Here is a 13,783-nt window from a genome sequence, read left to right as displayed (position 1 = left end):
CTCTCTTTGTGAGCCCAAAGATACAGGACATGCTCTCTGCCTCAGGCCCTGAAAGTAGTATTTAGTGCCTGTTTCTAAGCCCAGAACTGGGCACGTAAGAGCCTGGTTTCAGAACTGCAAAATGAAGCATTTAGTCTCTGTTCTTAAGCTCTGAACCTCTTTTTGAGGCCCACAAACACAGCCCTGAGTCTCTCTTTGGGAGCCCAAAAGCTGATCAAATAAGTCTGGTTCTGAGCCCCCCAAACCAGCCCAGGGTCATGACTCCAACCCCATTGGCAGCTGGGCACCAGCAGCCACTCAATTCACCCCCCCACGTGGGATGGGGAAGAGCCACCCCAGGACAGCACCAGGCACCCCACAGATGAGCTGCATGCACCAGGACAAAAACAGCCCACTGGGTTGGGTTGGTTTTTCCTCAGTATGTTTATTTTGGTTACGTATTACCCAGATTAAGAGGAGAAAAAAATCCAAGAGTTGAAAGCAACTTCCCACAAGTACCACAGTATGCCTGGTCAGGGGGCCCTGTACCCCCAGCAGCCTCTTTGTCACCTCATGGCTACTGCAGAAAGTGCTGCTGAGCTTTGGGAGCCCCTGGCCCCAGCAGCCCTTGACCCCTAAAGCACTGCCCATGTCGGGCACAGCCCCGAGAGTGGTCGAAGGGCCCTGAGTCCCCTCCAACCCCTCCCCAGGAGGAGAAAAAAAATAAATACAGGGGAAAAAAAAATACAAAAAAGTTTATTGCAAACTACTACAATAATTTATTGAAGCAAACTGCATGCGAGTGAAGGAGAGACATCGAGGGGAGGAGGAGCTGCAGGAGGGTCGTGTCAGTTTTAGGGCTTCAGAGGGGCCTGGGAAGGGAGCTACTACACATCTCTCCTGCATCAGAGGCGAGCAGGCTGCGGTTAGAGGACAGACAGGCACCTGGCCACAGCCAGAAAAAGAAAAGGGAGAGCTACAAGAGGTGTCATGGAAGGACGAGGCGGGGATCGGCAGGATCAGAGGTGCCCAGGCCGGGAAGCAAGGGGGGTGTTTGATTTTGCATCCCAGAAACGTGGTCGGTGGCAAAGTCTGCTCCGCTCGGGGCGGCTGCAGGACCAGGCCACTCCCTCAGCAACCAGCCAGGTGCCAAGCACTGAGTCAGAGGCAAGCAAGCCTTTGACCCAAAGGCATTTTAGTGCCAGCCCTTGACCCTGGGCTCTCCACTTAGTGTTCTGTGCAAGGCTCTGCCCACCCTGCACCTCCCACGGGCACAGGGGTTGGCAGAGAAAGCAGCTCCAGCTGAAAATCACAGTAATGTGATGAAAGCAAGAAACTGGATCATCCCAACTGAGGAAACTGATTTAGTTTAAACACCATTCCACTGCAGACCTGCCTGCACTGTCCCAGAGGACCCTCCACCAGGTGTGCTGGGCCCTCACCTTGTGGCAGGCCTGAGAGTCAGGCTGCTGCCACAGCGAGAACGTGGGATGCCCACGCCCAGGGCACCAGACACCCAACTGTTCCACCACGATCCGCCCCAACACCAGAAGTGTTTCGACTTGCTCTGACAAAGGTATCCGTGTAAGGAGGGAAGAGAGGGGACAAACGGCCCAATAAAAGCCATCATGTTTGGGCCACGGCTGGATTTCCAGGCAGCACACGGCACAGAATGGGTGTTCAGACTCAGTTTCCTGTTAAGTTTCCAGTTAAATTCCACGTTTTATTGCGGTTTTCTAGACCCCAGGTACCTGGTTTTGCCAAGCTGCTGTGTGCTACAGACTAACTCAGCTCATCTTGTGCTCGGACAAAACACTCCAGCTCTGCTCCCAACCACATAAACCCAAAAATAAACAAGCAAACAAACAAAAAGCCAGGTTATTCCTCACCTCTTCCAAAACCACTACGAATTCAAGGCCACTGAATCTCCACACAAAGTCTCAGAGAAGAGCAAAAAAAAAATCCAAGTCTCCATAGCAGACACCTCTTATCCTATGTAAACTTTTCAAAGGGCTCAGAGCTGCCCTAACTACACCAGCACGCAACACCTGGCCTGCCACATTTCAGGGAGAGCAGGGGCGTCTGTGCAGAAGAGAGAACCTTTGAGAACACGGCTACACAACACCTTCCCCCATAACGGGGGCAGGGAGAGAAGCTGAAAGCCCCTTAGTCCCACGTCAATCTATTGCCTTGGATAAACAAGCCTGAGAAAACCACATCCAGTCCCTGCTCCTGTGCCTTGGCCTAGACCTGGTAAGGAGAGGCACAGTCAGATGAGGAGCACCACATCCCCCCAGCAGCAAGCAGCTCACGACTGCCCCAAGTCACGAGGACAAGTTCCTGGCTGACAACATCCTTCCCCGAAAGGCTGCGGAGCATTTAATGCAAGGAGCTCACCCAGAGCTGGGAGGGAAGGAGACAACAGCCAGCTGTTCCATCACTCACCTCATCCTCCTGCTAACACGCTGCTGCAGAGATTCCCACTGCACACAGGGCTCTTCTCCAGGGGCTCTCCCTCCTCTACTCTGGAAAAGCTGAGAGACACATCTGACTCCAGAGAGCTGCCTTCCCCTCGGCCCTCCCAGCCGTTGTTACGATGCCACACCGTGCTCCCTGCACTGAAGCCTACTGGGAAACAGCCTGAACCCCTTCCACACCCGCCCCCTAAGAACAGAACTAAAAAATACCGACCCTTTTTTAATCAATAAATAAGGAATCTTGTTACCACAACACAAAAACGAAGCATGTTCAAAGTGCAAATTACTGTCGTCAAACTGGGATGCTCCTCCTTGCCTCTCCCACGCAGGGCTCCTGTAGCCCCCGGGCCTCTCTGAGCAAACATGATCTACGAGCCAGGGCGTTCCCTCCACTTCCTGCCAGGGCTGGAGCAGGGGAGCGTGGTGGGAGCAGGACGTGCTCTGCTTCACAGCTCACCCTGCCGAGAGGCTAAAGTGCCAAACTCCCAGCCCCGGGAGGAAGGAGGACACTGCAAGGACCAGAGTGCAGTGGTGCATAGAAGTCGGGACCAGGGGCAGAGGGAGTCCTAAGAAACTTCTCCAGAGCATGTCCAACGCCTTTTTTTTTTTTAAGTTTGCCAGTGGGGCCACGTCAAGGAGCCAGAAAGGCATCTGCTTTGGGGTAGAGCGAAGCGTCTCGACAGTGCCCCCTCCCTTGGAGAAATCCGTCACTCAATCCAACTTGCTCTGGTAATGGCAGCAAATGCCCCTTTCCACAAAGGGGTCACGGGAGAGAGAGAAGTAGTTGGGAGAAAGAGGATGTGCCGTGATCCACGCTGGAGGGGAGCAGACCCTTCAGTTATTTACTAGTATTGTAAGTTTTGTTTAAATTTCCTCTCTTTCAGTAAGTGCCTCCTCTTTTTTTTCTTTTTCTTTTTTTTTTTTCCTTTTAAATACTTAAGAGTTCCAACTGTCCCAGCACCCAGGTGCTCCCCTGCCACTAGGGTCCAGTGGAGTCTGAATCTTCGATGAGCACCTCTGTGCTGGCTCCCAGGATCTCCGTGTTCATGACCAGCCCCTCTGGGTTTGCGCTGCTGCCGCTGCCCACAAAGAGTTTGCCATCAGCCACCAGGCTCACGCGCTCTGCCCCGCCACAGTAGGGCTTTGGCATCCCCTCGGGGCTCAGCAGCAGGCAATCTGCTGGGGAGGCACTGCCCAGGGGGTCCGGGAGCAGCGGGAGGCCCTGGCCATCGGTGGGCGGCGCGATGGCCTCAGGATTAGTGCCCAGGATGTCGGTGCTGGTGATCAGGGCACCCGCGTTGGCAGCCAGTGCTTCAGCTATGAGCACTTCGGGGTGGCTCTTGGCTTTGTGGGCCACAACGCTGTCCTTCTTCTCAAACTTCTTGCCGCAAATATTGCAGGAGAACTGGTAGAAGGAGTCCGCGTCATGCTTCTTCATGTGCCAGTTGAGGGACGCCTTCTGCCGGCAGGTGAACCCACAGATCTCACACCTGGGGGCGGAGAAGGAGCAGGTCACAACAAAGGGACGTCCCCACGCACTCGTGGGGACAGCAGCAGCAAGGAGGCAGCCCAGGGAAACAAGTAGGGGCTCAATGATGTCACTGCTCACTAAGGGCTTTATTTGCTGAAGGTTTATGATTCCAGATCTGCCCCGAGGAGCAGGTGAGACAAGGGGCAGCTCAACAGTGTGTGCGTTTAGAGAGCTGGGACACCAGCAACAGGCTCCAGCCCCGACTTCAGAGCTGCCCCTGCTGTGGATGCAGCCCCAGAACAGGTGTGCTGGGGGTCCCTCGGGGCAGGAGGGCGAGGCACAGGCACAGGGTACTCACTGCAAGGGCTTCTCGCCCGTGTGGATCATCCTGTGCACCGCCAAGTTGTGGGAGCTCTTGAACGCCCGGGCGCAGTACTCGCAGATGTAATCCCTTTGATCTGAAAGGAAACAGCAGTTGCAGCACTGCTCTCCCACAGACCTGCTCCCTCTCCCAGCTCCCACATAGTGCAGGTAAAGCTGCCCAAGAAGGAGCAGAAAGGAGTTCTGGGAGGCCAGCAGGCCCAGCAAAGCAGGAGTCCCACAATGCAGCGCAGCAGCTGATCTGGAGAGGCCAGGTATGATTAAGACTCTTCTAAGAGCTAATCATCCACTCTGACCAAGGAGTGAAGGACTGGCAAATTAGGATAAAGTAGACTTTATCTGTAGAGTTTTTATATGTAGAGGTTTATTCCTCTACAGAAGCCCTGAGTGATACTTGCCAGGGGGAGAATTAGAAACCTCTATAGTCTTATTTCTTTCATTTCCTTACAAGGTGATAATCCGGAAGAAAATAATACCCCGCTGCTCCTGCAAATCTATGCCACCTGCCTTGGCTTCACTCTCCCCAGAAAGCCTAGAGGCCTTTTCTTTTTCCCCTCTCTGTTCACTGACCTGAGGAGGCATTTGTACCTATCTCCCACCACCCTGTACCTGTGTGATGTTTGGCATGTCGCAGGAGCTGCTTCTGGAGCCGGAAGAGCCGACCACAGGAGGGGTGAGGACACACATATTTCTTCTTCAGCAAGTGCTGGTACTTTATGTGATGCTGAAAAGAAAGAGTGAAACTTTGCAGAGTCTCTGAGAGGAGAGCTGAGACACAGCGATCCCAGACGGCCCTTCAGCAAAAGAAGACATAGTGTCAGGGAGGAGTGTCAGGGCAGTGGAGGCTTAGCTGCCTGCTCCAAACAGCCCTTCCCTGCCCTCACACGTGCCATTCAGGACAGGAAAACCTGCACCAACCTGCAGGTAGCGCGGGTGAGCCAGGACCGTGCCGCATCCCTCCATCTCACAGCGGACGTACTGTATCGGAGGCTTCTTCCTGGGAAGGCAGCAAGGAAAGGGGCACAGTGGTTGGCTGCTTCTGTGACTAGATGATTCTACAGATAAGGACTCTCTACATATCCGATACAGAATCATATAAACTGCAGAATTCTGTTTCTGTGAGGGGCAGAGATTGGCTGATGCCTCTGATGCCACGGCAGCAGCACAACAAAGCACAGCTCAGTGAAATGAGAGCGAAGAATTCCTGCTCCAGTACTGGCTGGGATGGGACAGAGCCTCTGTCCAAGTGCCACCTCCACTCCTGCCACTTACTTGAGGGCTCTCCCCAGAGCTGGGAAAACCCCAGGAGATCCAGATTTCCCAGAACCTTATTGCTGGGCAATCCCCACCCGTGTGCAGGGCACAAGGGAAGCAAGTCTGCAGAACAGAACTGGGTGGAGGGGATCACTTACCTTCTCTTGGGCAGCCTTGGGCTCTTGTCATCTTTTCTTCTCCTTCCCCTCCTGTAACAGGGATATAGAAACACAACTGAGAAAAGGTTCCTTACATTAGTAGTGGGCAGAGACTTTGAAGTTTATGCTGTATTGCCTCATTAACTGCAAGATCTAGAAAAAAAAATGGAGTGTAAGTTGGAAACAGATTCAGGGGAAGGAGAATTTTAGAGAAATAAATGCTTCATGTAGTTTGCTCTCTCAACCCTTCCCATTTCCCAGTGCATTTCCTAATATATTTCTTATAAACATGCAATGGTGCTAATATAGTCCAGAGCCCACAGTGCATCCTACTCCCTCTGCTCTGTTGGGGAACATTCCATACCATGGGAAAACACCGACCTGCATGATCAGGAAGAAGGGGATTAATGATCCAGCAGCTATTTTAAAGGCCTCTGACTTAGCTACAGCAGCTTATACACCTGTCAAGACAAAAATCTAGACTCTGAGCAGACCTGTGTTCACATGTAAACTGCAGCCTCCTAAGCCACAGCTTGATCCCATTGCTGCAGAGGCACTTGGAGCAGATTGATGAAAGCATTTTCTAGACTCTACTGAGACATCTTTATTGATGGCAAGCCCATGCCAGGAACCTGCTGAACAGGCACTCAGCATTCAAGCCAAGCCCTCAGAAGAGGCACAGGTTTTATTACACACAAAAGCAGTGTCTGATCCAAACAACAAAACCTCAAGGCACAAAAAGCAATCTCCAACAGACAGAAATGTTCTCAAAATACCAGCCTACTCACTCCTCTCTGCTGTGCAGCAGCAGCAGCTTAGGAACAGCCAGAGAAGCAGCACCAGCGGTGTGTGGGCCCACGAGGCAGTTCAGCAGAGGGAGCCCCAGCTGTTCCAGCTTCTCAGAGAGGAGCTGAGGTACAAAAGCAGCTCCTTTCTCTTTTTTTCTCCCTCACACCATCCCAAAGAATGGTTTAGACACAGACACATGAAGCAATCTCCCTCTGTTGACAAGAGGAAAGCTGCAGCGCTGAGCCCCAGCGGCAGCACACCCCAAGTGTAGAGCCTATGGGGAGTAAAAGTTTTCTCCAAAGAGAGGGGGAATGTAAGTGGTTTCCCTGAGCTCTGGGATAGTCCCACATGTACAAAGAGGACACTTGCCACACACACATCCACAGCAGGAACACTGCCCTCTCACACTGGATTTCTAACACTGATCCACTTCAGGCATCACAACAAAACCCCTTGTAAGGGTGCTCTGAAGAGTCTCCCACTGTGTGGTCACACCCACAGAGGGTGAATAACCACAGGATGAAGAAAAATCCCTCACCTTAAACTAAACCTAAGTGCCAACTCTGATTTTTGGAACACAGGCAAGACGTGAGGAAGCAGAACAAACAGTGCTGCCCCATCAGCTCTCAGGCCCAGAGGAGGAGGAGGAACGGGGGAACCAGCAACAAAATACTGTTGTACACCAGCAAGAATGCAAAATAAACAATACACACTGCCATGTGTAATTGCAGAGTTCACTCACTTCCTTGGTGGTTCCTCGTCTTCCTGAAATTCGTTCTCTTCTTTCACTTCCACTTTAATCTCTTTCTGCCTTTCTTTTTCCTCCTTCCCCTTGTTAGTTTTTCTCCTTTGCTTTGGTGCTTCCCTACAAAGACACAGATACAACATATTACTCCAATGCTCCTCCCGCTGGCTGCTTTCCACAAAGACTTTAGCAAAAACTGGATGGAAGTTCAGGCTTATTTCTCAAGTCCCACTTCTAAGCAGAACTATCAACAAGGATTAAGGAAGCACCTGGCAGACAGCAAGGCTCTAAAGGCTTTAGTCTCTGAGAGAAGAACAGTCCTGCTTATTCTAATATTTAGAACTATTGCCCCTGAGCATCCTGCTCAGGTGCTTTAGGGCATAGTGTGTTCATCCAGCTAAGATGTCCATTTTTTTTGGTCTAAATCCCCAGTAAGTACAAAATCCAATATACTTCTCTAGGTGAGGCTTGTAGGTTTCATCTCTGGGATCATCTTTGAAGGGAACTTCTTCCTCACTGATGAGCATCTCCTCGTCATCATCGCTGCTGGGAGAAAGGGAGAAGAGAGGACTTTGGCAGCACCAGCTTAACCACTACTGCAGAACACCCGTGCATCACCCCCTAGGATGGGAAGGCACTACTCCACAGCACTTCCTCATGCAGCATGACTGGGGAGAGCCTGCACCGATCAAGGAGCACGACAGCAACCAGGCCCGGTCAGGCAGAGCAGTGTCCTCTTCTGAACCCACCCACCTACAGCATCTGCTCCTACGGGAATAAAGGTGCAATGTCCACATCCAATCTTCCTATCCATTCCTCCATGGTATCTCCTGACCCCTGTAGCCCACACAGCAAATGCAGAGGCCCAGGGTGGAACGAGACAAGAGTTGCTGCCTGTCCCAGAGAACATTTCACACGAGCATTTCTTCTCAAACCACTCAGCCCCTGCTTTCGAGACACCGAATCGTAGGAAACACCACAGAGTCAAGAGTGTCCTACCTGACTCCAGCTGGAGACCGATGCTCTTCTGTGACCTCTGAAAGGAAAAGTGTCACCATTAGGTTTCAGCGTGTGTTCGCTGTAGTGAGCTTATCTGTCTCACGACACCGCCGTCGCCACTCAGAGCCAGAAGTGCTGCTAGCAGAAGGCACCCGTGACCAAGCAGCACCGCGCCGGCACCAGCCACGGCCAGCTCCCTCCAGAGGCTCCCCACACCTGCCTGGTCCCGAGCACATCGCGCCACGTACCGTACTCCAGCTGGTCCATGTTTGGCTCAGACTTGCAGACGAGCTGCAGGGAGCCGGTCTTGGATCTGGAGGCGCGGGAGTTCTCCGTGTCCCGCTGCCGAGCCATGGTGGCCGACCTGCTGCTGCGCCAGCTCCGGCTGGGCCGGGCTGTGCCCACGGAAGAGCCATGGCTCAGGATGCTGGAAACCTCCTCCTCCTCCTTCTCTTCTTTGGGATCTGAAACAGCCGTTGCAGCCCCTTTCATAACAATAGAAAAAGCCTAAATCCCACCAACAAATCGCACTCCTCGCTTCCATGCCAACCCGCTCACACCTCTCACACACCTGGAGGGCAGGTCCTCCAGGCCCCTCTTCAAACTCCCCAAGTAAAATCAACTAAAACTCTGCAAGTAAAGGCAGCAGGAGTGTTTAAAACTGTTTACTAATCTGAAAGCATCTTGTATTTCTCTCGGATAAAGGCCTGCAAGATGATGATTTGCTGGCTCTGACCACTACAAAAGATGCTTGTAAACATGAGTAAGTGCTTCATGAAAGGCCAGCTTTGTGTGAAAGGTCACGTTTCAAGAATTACCCAAACACGGAACTGTACACCTGGCAATGACCCTGAGGAATCTGGGCTGGATGTTTCTGGTCCTGTGCAGAGCAAAAAGCATTACAAATGCTGCTACCCTGAGGCCTTTGCACTCATTGTTAGCTTGTACAGGTGGTTTCCTTTTTAGCTGATGGTTGGTCTCCAAATATGTTTTGGCAAGATAACAGAACTGCCTGAAAGGTCTATGTGAGCAAGTTAATCCCTTAAAAAGTAGAATTCCCAAGTACACCTCACTTGATCTCAGTGTTTGGTGCTTGCTGTGCCATTGGGCCCTAAAGAATCGAAATGCCTTTTGAAATGTCACAAATCATCACAGACTGGTTTGGGCTAGAAGGGACCTTAAAGCTCATCTCATTCCACCCCCTGCCATGGGCAGGGACACCTCCCACTAGCCCAGATGGCTCCAAGCCCTGTCCAACGTGGCCTTGGGATGGGGCAGCCACAGCTTCTCTGGGCAACTTGTGCCAGGGCCTCACCAGTAAAAACTGCTCTCCACCTCTGTTCTCAGTCCTAAAGATGAACATCTCAGGTTTTACCCAAAGGCATTTGAAACTAGTTTCTCCTTCCTACTTCTTCTGCTTCAGCATCTCTGTCTAACAGATCCAGGAAATTTCTACATGCTGAGAATACCCAAGTGCCTTCAAACCCCCAGCGTCAGGAGACACAGCAAATATTTTCTCTGCAACAGAACCCAGGAGAGCAATACAGAGCTAATAGTTAAAAACCCTTTTAATTCTAGACTCTCCCAACATGGCCACTGGTCCCCATCCAAGGGTCAGAGCTGCACCAGGAAATTTGTGTCTGTCAAGAGCTCAGCTGCAGGAGCAGCTGCAATCAGCACTCATCAAGGCTTTGCCTGAAACCTGAAATTGCAAAAGGGAAGTCCTACATTTGTAATGTAAGTTTCTTTTTCTCTTTCCCATACCTAAACTTCCTTTTCTCCTTCACAAAAACAGATTTCTGATGAATCCAGCCTGCCTCTCAAAAAACAAAGAAGACAACAAAATAAACCAACAACCAAACCAAACTAAAGGGGGAAAAAACAATCCCTTGCCCAACACAAGTGCTCTACACACAACTCTGTTTGTACCACAGAGAAGGATGTGAGCTCTGCTGGACTCATCCCCCAGCCCACACTGTGCAAAACCCTTGGATTTGAGAAGGAACTTAAGGAGGTGACACTCCATGCACATAGCACTGATCTCTTCTGATCACAGCTCCCAGTAAACGAAAGCTTCATGGGGCCCTTTCCTCTCAACACTCCCTCTGGAACAGCAACACAACCCACTGTCCCAACTGCTTGGAAGATTTCCTTCCAGCTCCTAAAGGTGGTTATGGAACAGCAGAGGGAAAATCTCAGAAAAGCATGGATGGAGTCAGAAGTTAGTTTGGGTGTAAGATTGGATTGAAGAAGCACGTTCTATTCAACTGCCAACAAAGAGTCACAGAGAATTTTCAGTCCAGTGATGGAAGGACATTAAGTGTATCCATCAACTCTGTATTCCAGTAATTACAATCATTCAGGCCTAACTAAAATCAAAATTATTCCCACGAGAACACAGAGCACTGTGGGAAGTCGAATGTGAACTGTACTACACAGTGAATCCATTTGTAAGCTGAGACTGAATGTTCTACCTATGCAGCTAATATCTCTACAGACACACGTTGGGAAATCCTGCCACTCCATGACTAAGCAGATGACAGGGAATACTGTCAGTGTCCAAGAAGCCTGGCTCTGTACAGAGGGAAAAGTCGGGAACACAATTCCAACGTCACAGCATCCTGGATATACCATCGGCAGCACCCACCAGCCCAAGCTCTCCTCACCAATGCCAGCTGCTGATCTCCCTTCAAAACATTATCCCAAACACCAGGCAACAACATTTGCTGAACAAACCCTGGCACAGCACGCTTTCCATTCGTCCTGTGGCTACACCGGACCTGCCACCAGGTGCACCCCCTTTGTCCTCCCTGCCAAAGCTCAGTTCTGGCCGAGCTCGGGCCAACTGAATATTCCAAACTAGAGTTAGTGTTTGGTAGTGAAGGCTAACAGCGTAACACAAATAATCACCATGAGAAACCAATCCCACGTCAGAATTCACTCCAGGGAACACCAGCACAAAATACCAAACCTTCACCGGAACTGCTCAGCTCCTCAGCCCAACTCCATCCAGGATGAAAGGACAAATGGGACTTTGCCTTCCGGATTTACAGGGGACTCCTGGCTACTCAAAATCCCTGCTGTGCAAGGAGAGCTGCCGTTTGCTCACACCCAGTCAGGTTGATGCTAAAGGCTAAGGCGGGGAACAGGGGCGCATCTCCTCTTCTGCTCCTGCACCATCTGCCCAAATTTTTTGCATGTCTTCCCCAACCAGCACAAGGCACTCCAAGGGCTCCATCCAGAGAGCAGCCAGGACACAGAAGTGCAGCTTCCTCACTTCTAAAGACTAAAAAAAAAACCAAAAAAACAAACAAGCAACAACCCAAGCCCCACCAAGGCAGATTTCCTCCGGCCCAGGAGCAGTCAGCACTTCTTGGCGCCAATTTCCACACAAATGTTCCATCCTTTTGGCCACAAAATCTAACCAGGGAAAAAAAAGAGCCCCAGAAATTTAACAAACACTTTTTCCACTCTCACATTTGAGCACAGCTGAAAACCTCAGAGCCCAGGTTAAAGGCAAGAAGGTCCTGAGTGCAGAGAGCCCCTAGACTTGGGAATTTCAGACTGACAGCTGCCATCTCCTAATGCATCCTAGGAAACTGGGGTCCAAACAGGAGCATTCTGCCTGTTTTCTACCACTACCACATAAACATTTCTGCCTAGTGGCAGCCAAAACACCAAGTTTCACCATTATAATGTCAACACTACACACATATCAAGCTTCCTTACACATTCCAGCAGTTTTGCTTTAATGGCAGCCTCTGAGACACGGCTGCCTGCAAACCAACCCGGATAGCTCCAGCAGAAAGGGAGTTCACTTGCACAGGTGTGTAACCTCCTTTCCTCAGTTCCTGTCACAATCCTCTGGTGCCAGATCAAAACTAACTCTACACAAAGCCCTTTACTTGGAGCTGTTTCAGGAGTCATCACTGGGCAAGCAGCAAAGCCCACAAACGTTTTTTTTTTTGGGGGGGGGTGTTTTTCTAAAAAGAAGCTGTTAAACAGATGCAACAAAGTTCATAGTTTGCACTGGAAAACAAAAATTCTGCTCCAGGTCTCAGCTCCCCATAGTTGAGGCTTTTGTGTTCAGACCCCTTAAGCCACTGCTTCCCCAAATTCTGAAGAATTTTCTCCTTCACCCCTGAAGAAATGAGCGTAAAAAAATCCACGATCCACTGAAGTTAGAAAAGAACAAGTGTAAATAGCTGAATCTCTGGATGACCTACACCTGTACTTGTGAGCTCAAAAGAGAGGAGAGCCCAGGATTCGCCTGCTGCTTGGGACTGCTGTGCAACAGGAGCAACCACAAAGCACATCGTCTGGCACCAAAACATTCTTTAGAAGGAAGATCCAAGAGATATCTGGCTAACTCGGGAGGACAAGACAGACATCTGGCTCTGGGAGGCCCAGACTTCCAGCATGGAAAAGACAGAAGGAGTGAGTAATTCAACTCTTACCTTTACCAGCTGCTTTATCTGCACACCTGAAAAAAACCCACAAAACCAAGTATAAAAACCAGATTCTGTGGCACAGGGGCAGAAACAAGGAATTGCACGACAAGGAGATGAGCCCCAACTCCCCAGATTCCCAGTGCCAAGCCCTCGGACCGCTGCTTTCACCCCCGCATGCCAAGGTGTATCATTCCAGCCGCAGGGAGCTGAGGGGAACTCCAGGAACACCCAGTACCAAAGGGTTAGGGTTACCAGCCCTGCCCACCATAGTTACGCCCGAGCCAGGGGGATTTTGCGCTTGGGACAGGGCAGAGGGGCTGCACTCCCGAAGGCTCCACGCGTGCACGTGGCCGGAGTCCCGCTCCGCACCGAAGGTGTAGGGGCTGCAAAATGTCCCCCCAGAAAGGCTGACCCCCTCGAGACCCCTCCCCGAGACGGAGGGGGTCAAACCGCGCTGGCTTCGCGGGGCACCGGGACGGCTGCGCGGTCAGCGACTCCCGGGACGCGGCCCTTCCTGGGAAGGGACCAACGGCGCCGGAACAAAGGGGCGGCGGCGTGGGGCGTCCCGCGCCCGGAGGCGGCCCCGAGGCCCGGGCGCGATGGCGCCGGGCCCCCCGCAGAGACCCCACGCCCGGCCCCGGCCGCGATCCCGGAGAGGTGCGGGCCCAGCGGCGCCGCAGGAACTCACCCGGCCCGGGGGCCCTTCCTGGCCGCGGGCGGCGTCTCGGCGGCTGGCTCCTCGGCGGCGGGCCGCGCCCCGGGGCTGCTCCGCCGGCGCCGGGGGTACTCGGCCTTACGGCGGCGGGACGCGGCGGCGGCGGCGGATCCCCCCGCGACCGAGGCGGCGGCGGCGCGTCCGCGCTCCCGACCGCCCCTCAGCACACGGTTGGCGCCGGACTCTTCCCCCTGCTCGGCGGGCGGCTGGCGGCGGCGGCCCGAGGCGGGCGACCTGTCAGCTGCGGGCGGTGGCGCCGGGGCGGGCGGCGGCGGCTCGGCGGCGGCGCCCCCCGGCTGCTCGGTGCCCGCCGGCATCGGGGCGGCGGCGGCGGGGCCGGGCGGCCGCGCTCCTCCCTCGGCGG

At 52.6% G+C, this 13,783-nt stretch overlaps 1 protein-coding gene across 4 annotated transcripts; it reads right to left on the bottom strand.

Moving 5' to 3' along the window:
• Positions 1 to 714: 714 nt before the first annotated feature.
• On the bottom strand, positions 715 to 13,737 carry ZFP91 (ZFP91 zinc finger protein, atypical E3 ubiquitin ligase). Of its 4 annotated transcripts, none has more exons than XM_050335378.1 (11): positions 13,393 to 13,737; positions 12,711 to 12,736; positions 8,502 to 8,738; positions 8,254 to 8,290; positions 7,708 to 7,800; positions 7,252 to 7,374; positions 5,721 to 5,771; positions 5,227 to 5,305; positions 4,918 to 5,032; positions 4,286 to 4,385; positions 715 to 3,946 (listed from the first exon to the last, which is right to left on the bottom strand). In XM_050335378.1, the coding sequence occupies exons 1-11, from the start codon at positions 13,734 to 13,736 to the stop codon at positions 3,436 to 3,438; spliced, it is 1,716 nt and encodes a 571-aa protein (XP_050191335.1). In that variant the 5' UTR covers position 13,737; the 3' UTR covers positions 715 to 3,435. The 4 variants fall into 4 exon arrangements, with proteins under 4 accessions (XP_050191335.1, XP_050191336.1, XP_050191337.1 ...); XM_050335379.1 differs by having other exon boundaries at positions 7,708 to 7,797; XM_050335380.1 differs by having other exon boundaries at positions 8,502 to 8,717.
• Positions 13,738 to 13,783: the final 46 nt, after the last annotated feature.

The sequence above is a fragment of the Myiozetetes cayanensis genome, unplaced genomic scaffold (assembly GCF_022539395.1).
Source record: "Myiozetetes cayanensis isolate MyiCay16 unplaced genomic scaffold, myiCay2020 scf6-25, whole genome shotgun sequence".
NCBI classification, from domain to species: domain Eukaryota; kingdom Metazoa; phylum Chordata; class Aves; order Passeriformes; family Tyrannidae; genus Myiozetetes; species Myiozetetes cayanensis.
Note: the sequence above shows the minus strand (reverse complement) of the source record. Positions and strands in the feature narration are given on the sequence as shown.